The sequence below is a fragment of the Eubalaena glacialis genome, chromosome 13 (genome assembly GCF_028564815.1).
Source record: "Eubalaena glacialis isolate mEubGla1 chromosome 13, mEubGla1.1.hap2.+ XY, whole genome shotgun sequence".
NCBI lineage: Eukaryota > Metazoa > Chordata > Mammalia > Artiodactyla > Balaenidae > Eubalaena > Eubalaena glacialis.
In genome coordinates, this window is record NC_083728.1 from 80,859,911 (window position 1) to 80,872,618 (window position 12,708).

General features: G+C 46.5%; 1 protein-coding gene across 3 annotated transcripts in view; it reads left to right on the forward strand.

Moving 5' to 3' along the window:
• Positions 1-12,708, forward strand: part of CALN1 (calneuron 1) — a 440,912-nt gene that overhangs the window by 264,999 nt on the left and 163,205 nt on the right. For all 3 annotated transcript variants that reach the window (XM_061209354.1, XM_061209355.1, XM_061209356.1), the window contains one exon: positions 8,770-8,882. In XM_061209354.1, the coding sequence (XP_061065337.1) occupies positions 8,770-8,882 (113 nt within the window). The remainder of the gene's footprint in view (positions 1-8,769; positions 8,883-12,708) is intronic.

A 12,708-nucleotide genomic window follows, 5' to 3' on the forward strand; every position in this document is an offset into this window, starting at 1 on the left:
AGAAGACATCCAGATGGCCAACAGGTCCATGAAAAGGTGCTCAGTATCTGTTCTTCTTAATCTTGAAGTCAAGATTATTCTGTAGTCACAGCATCCATTTTCTCATAACTTATTCCCTAATGTATTTCAGGTCAGAAACTTTTAAGTCAAAACTATTCTCTGAAGTTTAGAAATGCCCTTGCAGCTGTTGGAGCAGAAGGTGAATTTGGTGCTAGTAAGATGCATGGTCTGTCTTGTCTTGACAGTTTCTCTTCCACGTGGATCCCTGAGGGAGACGCGTGCATAAGAGCAGTATGAATAAGAAATAAAATGCTCCTTTATATTCAGCCTTACTCATGGCCTGTATCCCCATGTAGAAAATAAGAGAGGAGGTAGGATGGCTGGGCTTACTCAGAGCAGACCAGGCTTGGATGAACCTATAGCACTGATGAAAAGCACTACAGGATGTGAGCCCCAGCCGTGAGCACAGTCTTTGCACACCTCCTGAGAGCCAGCTCTGTTGATTAGCTCCTGCTCCTCTTTGGAGGAGAAGTGAGAGTGGGCAGTGGCAGTGCTATAGGAGGTGCCACCAGCCTCCACCAACCCCCCCTTGACCACCACTACCGCTCGACTTACTCGTTCTACTGTGGTCAATTGCTATTTCCCATTCAGAGGTAAAGTGGAGGTGCAAGCATCTTTTCTGTTACTCTGGGTTATAGAATAGATGTAAAAACTCTGCTTCATGTTCAGCTCTCATGGAAAACAGGCTTCCTGGGATGCTGAAGGCAGGTGCACTGCTTGGGGTTGTCTGGGCCTTGGTGATGCTTTGACCGACAGGGTGAGGATGGGGCGGTTCAGGAACTAGGAAGACTTGATGTATGTAAAGTTCTGTGAGCAGAGCAGAGGTTGGAGAGCCTGTGCTAGTCCTTTCAGAAGAATGGCCAAGCCGGGTTGCCGCACAGAGTCAAGCCTCTCGGATCTAGGAAGACCGTCCCTTGTGTCACCAGCCACTGCGAGGTCTATTATTAGGGACTCTGAACCATGAGAAGCCGTGCATCTATTCCTGTTCTAGGTGTAAATGTTGATCTCCCCAGATTTCTGTGGTCTTGGCTCGATGACTCATGTAGAATGAAGGTACAGGTGTGTGCAGAAAAGAGTTAACACAACAGGCTATCCTTTGAAAGTCCTGCTTGCAAGGTTAGCCCTCTGCTGGTGTCTGGGAGATTGGATTTGGGGAGGGTCCCCATCATTCCTAAAAGAAACAAGTGGCTCACTGTACCTAAACCATTGTACGTACAATATGGTTTATGTTTAAGCACCTGCTTTCCTTCTGGGAGTCTTGACTTTTAGTCCATGCCAGGGACAGATTGCCTACCTGACCAACCCCCAATAAATCCCTGGGACAACGGGACTCTAATGAGCTCTCCTGCTGGACAGGATTTCGCCTGTGTTGCCACTGGTCATTGCTGGCGGAATTAAGCATGTCCTCTTGACTCCACTGGGAGAGAATTCTGGAAGCTTGTGCCTGGTTTCCTCCAGACTTCACCCCAGTCACCTTTTCTCTTTGATAATTGTGCTTTCTAATCTCTCATGGTAATAAATCATAGCTGTGAATAGGACTATATGCTGAGTCCTGGGAATCTCTTAGTGAGCCATTGAACTCGGGGGTGTGTCTTGAGATGCCTCCAATACATAGCCCAGTGATCCAGGGTGTGACCCCTCTAATATGTATCCCACCCAAAGAGCTGTAGACCCCTTCCAACCAAGGTGCTGCTCCTGAGCCCCTTTTCTGTAAAAATTCAGGTGCTGCTGTTGGGACAAGGGCTTGGTTTTGGCGCCCCCCCACCCCAACCCAGGTCCAGTCATCATCCTTACAATGTCCCTTTCTCAGCCTTCATCCTACTGGGTCCCCTGTGGCATTCAACACTACTGGAGGCTAACTGCCAGCCCCTTACTGAATCTTGGTCTCCCCTGTTATCTAGGACACCCCTCTCATGCTTGGTTCTCCTCTCAAACTCTTCCTTTCCAGTGCCTTTCTCCTGCCTCTTACATAGACTGTAACAGGATGTCAAAATGGCACTCTTAAGTCTCTATTTTACTTTCTTTTATTAAAAATTTTTTTTATTATTTTTTTTTGGCTGTGCCATGTGGCATGCGGTATCTTAGTTCCCTGACCAGAGATCCAACCCTTGCCCCCTGCATCGGGAGCGTGAAGTCTTAACCACTGGACCACCAAGGAAGTCCCATAAGTCTCAATTTTAGGCTCTAACTCACAGGAACAGTGCAAAAAGCGCCAAGTTTCCCAAGAGCCCATTGTTCTTCCCTCCCTTGATGTGTTAGTCAGCTCGGGCTGCGGTAACAAAACGGCACAGCCTGGGTGGCTTAAACAACAGAAATTTATTTCTCTCAGTTCCAGGGGCTGGAAATCCAAGATCAAGGTCCTGGCAGGGTTGTTTTCTGGTGGGAGCTCACTCTTTGGCTTGCAGATGGCCACCCTCTCGCTGTGTCCTCACATGGTCTTTCCTCTGTGCTTGCACTCCGGTGTCTCTTCCGCTCCTTATAAGGACACCAGTCCTATTGGATTAGGGCCCCACCCTTATGACCTCATTTAACCTTAATTACCTCCTCCAAGTCTTTGTCTCCAAATACAGTCACACTGCGGTGGGGCGGGGGAGTTAGGGCTTCAGCTGATGAATCTGGGCATAGTTCATTCCCTAACACTTTATGAGAGGCTGAAGCATTAGGCAAAAGAATTTCACTGGATGGCATTGGTGGTGGGTGATGCTCTTACTCCCCAGTTGGACCCTTTCCACTGACTCTGCATTGAGGACCAGCAGTGCTTATCTCGTCCTGTTCTCTTCCCATAGGAACACTCGATCCAGCGTGAAGGATGGGTGGTTGCTGCTCCAGCCACCCTCCATCCTTCCTGGGGTCCCCACGTTGTTCAGGGTGCTCACCTCATCTCCCCTTTCAGCTCGTTAGAACCTTCCCTCCCTTGAGGGCTCACTGCCGAGCCATTGAGAATTTCCTAATTGGAGCCTTTGCTCCCAGCTTGGTGCTGCCCTAGCTCAGTGCTTCTAGGTAAGTCCCAGCTCCCACTTGATTCTGTCCCAGGTTTCGGACTGCAGCCTCCCGGAAGGTAAGCCTGTGTCTATTCATCTCTTTCTTGCCCCACCGTACATCGCCCGCTCCTCTGCTCCTTTGTAGGCATGCTTTTGGAATTGAGTCAGTTGATTTGAACGGAGTCTCAGGCAGACATTTCTTCTTCCTCCTAATCTGTCTCTTCATTACCCTTCTGAGCCCATCATTTTTTCTGTATATGCCTTTCCTTCCTTTTATTTTGCAGGGATTTTTACTGTTATTTTACCTGTTGGTGAAAGTTTCAGCTGGTTGGTCTTAACGAATGTTGTGCAGTCCTGGCCCTCCCTCGGCTCCCTGCCCTCGTTCAAGTTCATTACTCTGACTTACATAGCAGTGGGAAGCAATCAGACGCAGTCCCGGGTAGGTTAGCTTCCCGCGTGTCTTGCTAAGTGGGTCATGATATTTGGAAGCTTGTGGAGGGGGACGAGGCCCCGTAGGCGTGAATTTCATTCTTTCACTCTGCACTTACTTGCCTGTTCAAGATTCGTAAAACAATTTAACCAAATAAAGTTTTTGCATTCGGAATCCGCCGCATTCTGTGAAAGGTTGGGGAGTCTGGGAAGATATCCACTTTGTTTTTAGGGGACTGTGAATCCGGAATGCCAGCCTCATGTCATGCTGCTAGGCCTGCACAGGCCTCATTCGTCAGACCAATTCTTTTTGGTGGAAGAGGATGCCTGGAGGGTTGTATGTGAGAGGCCTGGGTCCTCAGAGTATTGACCATCCAAGGAGAATTACTGAGACCCTCACTGCAGGCAGAATGGCAATTTGGGGAACAAATAGCTTTCAGGCAGTGGTCATTTGCATTAATGCCCCTAAAGGCCATCCTCCCAAATTCCTACTAAATTTCTTCCCGAAGGCCCAGATAGGAAAACATATTAAACTCTCAAACTTTGAAGAGAGTTAAATAATTCCTGGGCTAGGAATTATGCTGGGGCCTCTGACACAGAGGGAGGCTTTGCAACGCGGGGGTTAGCATCAGGGGTTCCAAGCTGATCCCTTTGCTGGTGCCTACTAGCTGCCCGGCCTTGACCTAGTTCCTTTTAACCTCTTCTTGCCGAAATTTTCTCAAGGGCAAAATGTGGAAGGGCAGAACCTATTCATAGTGTTGGGATAGAATCAAACAATAATACATGTAAGGCCTTGAGTTCAGTGTCTGGCATATCGCAAATGTTAAATCAGTATTTCCTATTACTTATTGTCACTCTTTTAAATGCTTAAGAAAGACCTCCAGCAGCTGACCTGAGACCCAAAAGAGCAACTTAGATTTCAGTTTGCCTCTGTGTGCCAGGCAGCCATAGCACTCCCCAGCCAGGGAACGCTGGGGTCAGAGGGAAAAGCGTTCCAACAGAGCCACACATCGCCCGGCCTCCTGAGAGACAGCAAAAGCATAGGCAGACTGCTGGGTTTGGAATCCCAGCTCTGCTCCCCTGTGTGAGCTTCTGCAAGTTACTGAACCTCTCTGTGCTTCAGTTTTCTCATCTGTAAAATGGGCCGCTGGCAGCCTTAAGTGAACTATGGTGTGGCGATTTCTTTAAATGATGCCATGGCATGGTGACTGCTTAGTATGTTAGATGTCAAGATCATCATCAGACTTTCCAGACCTTGCCTCGGCCTGGGGCTAGTCTCTGTTCAAGGGACTTAGGGAGAAACTGCTCTCTGAGATTGTATTCATCTCAGTTCTCCTGGAACGGATGCAGGGAGAGGGTGAGGACATGGGGGCCAGACTTCTGGGAACAGCATTGATAGCTTGTGGGGTGTTCCCAGTCCTATTTGTCCTTCAAACTAGGATCTGCTGAAGGCAGCTTTTCCTCAGTCTACATCTGAATAGAACCTTGTACTGCTGGCAGGTCTGATGTCGAGCTGTGTATGTGAAAGGAGGAGTCTTTGTGTACTGAAGGTCTGCAGAAAATGTGCAATGTACACACATACTCAGGAGCCAGAGCTGAGAAGATCCCAAGAGAGATAGAGATAGGTGAGGGGGTCCCACCCTGATTATTTCTTCAACTATGGGCCTGCAGGAATCTCCCTTGTCTCAATGATAGTTTAAAAAAAGGGGGGTTGGGGGAGAATCACATTTTGACAAAAACAAACCTGAAGTTCCAAATGTCATCTGCTTAACAGCTAGAAGCAAATCCTCCTGTGAGCCAGACCTCTCCTCCAAGTAGCAGAAAGGCTCTACCAAGCCACCTGTGCACCAGCGCTACAGCTGGCACTGCCATGGGGTCCTGAGCACTGCCCCCCAACCCAAGCACTTCCCCTCTGGCCAAGGATCTGAGGAGTGAATAAGCTGCTCCCTTCCCTGAGGCCAGGATGTAGTTTGAAGCATCATTTCCACTTGTCAGCTTTGGGTTTGCTGTTCTCAGCCAAGGGCACCATCCGTGAGCGCTCCCTGATGACTTTGACCAGAGTTCCGTGTGGACCCTTGAAATGCACCAGTTCCACACGCTACTCTCCCATCACCAGGGGTGGCGGGGGAGGTTTTGGAGAGGTGGGTGGTCTCTCTCCTCCTACCTGGAAGGTAGATTGTTTAAAGACAGCCTCATGCTGAGAAACAGGTGTTTTGCTACATCCTGTGGGCCCCCAACCCCATCCCATTCGACTCCCAGGGGAGAGTGATGCCTACTACACTATGGGCAGGAGCTGGTGTGGCCCAGCTGGTGGACATATTTTTGTTAAGGTCTCATGAGGTCTCTTTTTTTTTTTTACACCTTTATTGGAGTATAATTGCTTTACAATGTTGTGTTAGTTTCTCCTGTATAACAAAGTGAATCAGCTATATGTATACATATATCCCCATATCCCCTCCCTCTTGCATCTTCCTCCCACCCTCCCTATCCCACCCCTCTAGGTGGTCACAAAGCACCGAGTTGATCTCCCTGTGCTATGCGGCTGCTTCCCACTAGCCATCCATTTTACATTTGGTAGTGTATATATGTCAATGCTACTCTCTCACTTCGTCCCAGCTTACCCTTCCCCCTCCCCGTGTCCTCAAGTCCGTTCTCTACTCATGAGGTCTTTGTAAAAAAAAAATGATCCACACCCTCGAGCTTCTAAACTTTTATGAACTGTTGGACCTCGCCCTGGGTGACAGACACTTGGGATGAGGCCCACTGCTAATAGACCAACATCCCAGAGAGAGGGCCCCGGAAGGAGAACCATAGTACCTGGGACGTTATCTAGTCCAGTGTTTCTTGAACTACTTCCTCTTCCTCCTCTTCTTCCTCCTCTTGTCCTGTCCCTCCTTCTTGATCTGTCACTCCCCCGCTCAGGTGCCTTTTAAGAAACTTGTTTCCCTAGTTGCCCTAACCCCATGGCATTTTATTATAATTGCACAGATATACTGTATGTATATCTGTTTATACACTGTGACGTTAGGAGGGCCACAAACCATAATATCTAAGTTATTGTTGGTCCCCTGAGAATCACTTTCCATCTCACGGAAGGTGATGCTCTCTCTCTTGAGAATGCACCCTCTGGCCTGAGACTTTTTGGCCATCCAGAACCAGCTTTGACTAGTGGGCGTGGCTTGGGGTGAGCTGGGGGTTAGCGCGTGTATATAACAAGTGTGGTTGACCGAGACTGGGAGCCTCATGGTTCTCGCTCAGTATGAAGGCCAGCGAGACTGGGCCATTCTCATCTTCCTCCAGCTTCCAACTTTCCACTTTCACAAACGCTGGATGACTTATCTTTGGGCAAACATCTTGGTCTGCATTTAAGATCATTTCCTTGCTTTGTCTTTTTCTTTAAAAGTGAAGTTGTTAGGTACAAAAGAACCAGAATGTTACAGCATCTTGAATACTGCTAGTCAATATCTGGATGAATATACCAGAGATGCGTCAGAGAGTCCATCTCTTATCTGCATCTCTGCCAGCACTGAGCAGTATTCTTTCTATAAGTATTTGCTCATTTGAAAGGCAAGATGCTAACTCATTGTCGCTTGAATTAGCCATCTTATGATGACCAGCCAAGGTGAAATTTTGGATCCTTTCATCTTGCTGACAGGCGAGAGATACATCAATTTCCTCTCAGTAGTCCGCTGACTGCCCCACCCCACTTGGTGGCTTAATCTTCCCTTTCCTACTGACTTGTCATGCTTCCCCTGTCCTCTGGGAAGTTTTTTCTACACTGGGATCTGTTCCTGGACTGTCTGTTCTGAATTACTGACGTCTTGATGATGACGTCTGCTTGGCTTTTGGAAATAGGTTTCCAATGAAGGCTCTTGGAAGGCGATTGCACTCCAGGAGTGGATTGATGTGTCTGCACTTTGGCAAACATGTATGCAGACACCTGGACTGTCCTCCCTGCCTGGGGCCAAGATGTGGTGAGCTCTTGGTGGAGACACCCTCCTGAGCTGTCCTAAGGGTGCACAATGCCACATTGATGAGTCATTGAGGCTCAGACAATACCCTGAAGGTCTAATTTTGTCTAATTTGGCTCAAGTTCACCTTTGGTCAGTGTCAACTCTAGTATGAAAGATCCAATGCATGTTGAACTGAGCAAAGGAAAAACAAACAAGCAAGAGACGTCATTCATTCTCTAAGTGCATATTGAGCGCCTACCATGGTGTCAGATATAAAGAAGTTTCAGACTGGGTCCCTGGCCTTGCAGAGCTCACAATCCAGGTGGGAGATAGGTGTGCAAATTAGTGGCTGAGATATAGGGTGATCTGTTCTAAATAGATGCACACTAAATTAGTAGAAGGGACAGAAAAAAGTGCCCAACTCTGTCTAGTGAGATGAGAAGGGTCAGGAAAAATACAAAAAGAGGACATGATATTTAAGCTCCATTGTATAGAACAAGTTAGAGATCACCAGGTAGACAGATGGGGAAGGGCATCCCGGATGGAGGGAACAGCAGGTACAGAGGTATGGAGCTCTGAAAGAGCATGGCATTTTGTGCAGAGGTGGGAAGCAAAGCGTGTCAAAAGGAATAGTGGGACTTGAATACCATCCTGAGGTGGTTTTCTTATTTTTGGTCAAAGATGCCTTTGAAGTTTATAATGCACGGTCAGATAGGCTTTGGGGAAAAAAGCACGGTCACATATGCTTTGGGGAAGTAAACTCAACTGTCTGGAAGAGAGTGTGGAGGGGAGAGTATGAGGGCAAAAACCATTTTACCAGTAACATTGTAATTATAACTAGGAACATTCATTCTTGGAAGCATTTTGCCACCACAGTCTTTTTGGAAATGGACTAGCAATTGGATTAACAAAAAAGGTAGAGCAGCCACAGGTATTTAAGAAGTGAAATCAGTAAGACTTGATGACTAAATTTATGTGTGATTGACAAGGATGAAGGAAGAGATAGGGATGAAGATGTGATTTCTCTCCTGTACAGCTGGGCAATTTGGGGTCCAGGTACAGCAGGTGTGAAGTTGTGGCCATTTAAGTGGGAGGTGTTGGTTGGGCATTTAGACACAGATACTGACAAATGATTAGGAATATGTGGTATTAGAGGTACTAACAGTTGCCAATTTCTTGTATTTCTTTTGGTATTTTAAGAATGAAACCCAATTTTCAGAAATGGTTTCAGCTCTTCATTGATTGAGGTCATGCCATGGAGAAAAGCATGGAGATGTTTATTTCATTGGGTACAGTAGGTCAATTTCAGCTACTTTTCAACTCGTATTTATATCTTCTCCTTCCAGGGGATGGTCAGGTGGATTTTGATGAATTCATGACAATTCTTGGCCCCAAACTGGTGTCTTCAGAAGGTCGCGATGGTTTTCTTGGAAACACAATAGACAGCATATTCTGGCAGGTGAGTAAGAATTTTTTGAACAATTAAGTTTGACAGTAAACATGTGTCTGGGACTAACATTTGACTGTGAATTCTTGAGCTTCTGTTCAGCACGTGAAGCTCCCTTCTGGGCTTGAGTGACATACATTCCTTGAACTGGACATCTAAGTTGAGATCCATACTAGGCCCCCTGAACAAAGAGACAAAACTACTCATTTAAGGCTTGGAAGAGTGAAATATCTGCCTATTTTCCCTTATATCAAAAATAGTTTTACATTTTGGAGAAATGAGATTCCTCCACTTCTGATTCACAAAAGACTTTTTCCTGGGGACACTTAGAAAGGACATATTGGTATTACCTGAGCCCACTCTGTCCCTGGTTCCAGCAGATCCTTGCTGGGAGGATGGCATGGTTGCCGTGTGTGTTTGGATCCTAGCAATACTCTTAATAGGACAGAATGGTTTTATCTAAAAATTTGCATTTGATGCTTCTCAATTTGCTTCTATTTCTATCTTGTAAAATCTCTTAGGAAATTCCAAATAATACCTTCAAATTATTAATGTGCTATAAATCATTTCTCTATATTAGTTCTTTAGTCTTAAAATGTGACTATTATTTTGTGACTATGGAATTTGGGGAATGACTCATCAATAATTATTTAAAAAAATTAGGGACTCCCCTGGAGGTCCAGTGGTTGGGACTCCGTGCTTCCACTGCAGGGGACGCGGGTTCAATCCCTGGTCAGGGAAGTGGGATCACTCATGCTGTGCAGTGTACCCAAAAAGAAGAAAAAAGAAAAAAAAATTGAGTTAATTTGTCAAGTTAAATTGATTTATTGTTTAAACATGTAAAATACCATTCAAACACGGTGTGGTTTCTTTAATTTCTTGATGTGTTTTTTTCCTTAACCAAAGATACTTCTGTGTATCTCTAGATAAGGATTGCAGTTGACATGTATCTCTAGTCTTATTCTGCTACCCATCTTGCATATAACCAACAAGTACTTAGTAAGAACTTGTTACTGGCCCTGTAGTCTAACAGTCACTATGGGTTTTACAAAAGATGCTTAAGACACAGTCCTGGCTATTTAAGAATTTGGTTGGGGAAACACAACTAAGAGAGAAAACAAAGAGTAATTAATTGGCTTGATGGTTACTAGACTGTAATCTCCTTGCAGCCAGGGACTTCCTTGTTGTGGTGCCCTCAGCAGTTAGCCCATGTACTCAGCAGACCCTCAATAACTTTTTTTTAAATAAAATGAATAGAAGTTCAAGAAAGGAGACACATGTGGTCTTGAGAGGTCAGATAAGTCTTCAGGAAATGGGGGTACTTGCTTCAAACCTTGAAATAGGTGGGGGATTAAGTGAGAAAAGAAAGAAAAGAGAGCATCCCCAGCCTGTCACAATGAGAGTTTGAAAAAAGGTGGAGGCAATGAGCACAGGAAAGTCATTGACCATGAGGAAGATACGGTTGAAAGGGAAAGAGCTCAGGACCCACTGGCAGAGTGGATTTAGAGCCTGAGGAAAGAAGGGTTGAGATGACTGACTCCAAGTTTCCCAACTGGCTACTACTGCCAGGAATACGATCATGGAGAAAAGACGTCTCTGTGGAGTTGAATTCTAAATTGGACACGTTGAGGGTCAGTCACCAAGGAAAGTCTGTGCACAGCTGAAATCAAGGATGGATCATGGGCGAGAGGCCAGGGCTGGGAACCCAGATTTGGGATTCATCAGAGCTAGTGGGTGAAATTATAGTCAAGGATGTGCTCAACAAGGGAAGTCGTATACCTGAAGATGACCAGAGAGACAGGACCTGGTCCTGGAGGATATCCAGGGCAGGGGAGAGTGAGACATGGCCTCTGACCTCCACACTGCTGATACCCATCAGGAGAACATCATCCCCCTGTGGTTATGATCAGCCCTGACTCTCCCTAGAGAAGGACCTCCATGACCCTACTTGCCACATGATCAGAATATTTCAGCGCTCAGGTAACCTTTTGATGTGGAAAGATAGACGGGTAGACTACCCTGGCCAAAATCAAAAGTGAGCACATAGTGGGACTTCCCTGGGGATCCAGTGGTTAAGACTGTGTGCTTCCAATACAGGGGGCACAGGTTCAATCCCTGGTCGGGGAACTAAGATCCCGCATGCCGCACAGTGCAGCAAAAAAAAAAAAAAAAGTGAGCATATAGTTAAGAAGATGGAGAAACATTTTTTCCCACCTGGCATCTTGCAGCCCATACAGATGTACTCTGTTTGAGCATCTGGGAGTTGCTTCTCTTCTCGGTTTCTCTTCTTCCCTGCGCTCCTGTATTGCCCCCTCTGAATGCTTTCTACCCTTTGCCTCTGCCTTCAGGGCCCACTCTAGCCTAGAAGGATGCTGCAAGCCCTTCCAGGCTCTAAGCATTCTTCCTGGCCCCGATCCTGAAGGGGAAGGAGCTGCAGGTACTTAATTATACCGTAAGTGGAGGCCTCACATCTGCCAGATTCTTCCCAGTAGAGCATCTACATGAGGAAATATTTCTTTTATAATATATTGATCGCCTCTTGCATAATTGGGACATGCTACTATGCTCATGAAGTCTCTGTGTTTTTGCCTTACCAAAGACCCCCCCCCCACCCAGGGTGATAAGTGGGATGGGAAAAAGAGAATAAAAGGGGAAAATTCAATTCTGAAATATCTAAATGAATGTGGGACCACGTGGACTGGTGGCTGTGACTTCCTCTCCTGCTGGTGCTCACCCAGCTCAGACTTGGACGACTAGCAAAGGAGAAAGACCATCAACCCATTCTTGATAGTCAGCCTCCTCTGCTGCCTGCCCCCCGTCTGCCCGTTCAGTGACAGTGTGAGAAAACTGTACTCAGAACACCCAGAGCATCTGGTCCTTCCTGGAAAAAAAGCTCATATTCCCAGCACTTGAGTGATTTTTCAGGTTTAAAAGAAAGCTCTGTGTGTGCACAGGTGTATGTGTGCACGTGCATCTGTGTTTACTTTGCATGTGTCTTTGTGTGTGTTTACTTTGCTGCCGTGGTTGAAGATGGTCTAGAAGAGGAGCAGCAGAAAGGCAGGTTTCTGCCTCTGAATTTCCAGGCAGGAGATTTTGATATCAGGAGTTACTGATATTCTAGAAAGGAGAAGACCATCCATTTGAGACACTGACAAGGCTTCCTGGGAGGGACAAAATCACTTTCCTGTGGAAACAGACATGATGGTACACTTGGAAGGCCATATTAGTGATCTATTGCTGCATAATATGTTACACCAAAAGCTAGTGATATAAAACAGTAAATATTTACTATCTCACTGTTTCTGTGGGTCAGGAATTCAATAGCAGCTTAGCTGGGTGGTTCTGGTTCAGGGTCTCTGATGAGGTTGCAGTCAAAATGCTGGCTGGGGCTGTGATCATCTGAAGGCTTGACTGGGGCTGGAGAATGTGCTCTCAGGTGCTCGCTCATGCGGCTGGCAAGGTGATGCTGGCTGTTGGCAGGAGGCCTCAGGTCCTTGCCACACGGACCTCTCCGTGGTGCTGCTTGAGTGTCCTCGTGACATGGCAGCTGGCTTCCAGAAAAACAAATGATCCAAGAGAGTGCAAGGCAGAAGCTGTCATGTCTTTTATGACCTAGCACTGGAAGTCAAACTCCATCATTTCTGCAATATCCTATTGGTTACACAGGTCATCCCCATTCAGTGGGGCGAGGACTACCTCCCGGTGATTACCCAGAGGCAGGGGTCATTGGGGACCACCTTGGAGACTGGCTACCACAAAGGGGGATGATTCTGTAATTGGGCTTCAACTTCTGACCCGATGTTGCTGCCACAGCCTTTCATTTTCCCTAGGCTTTGGT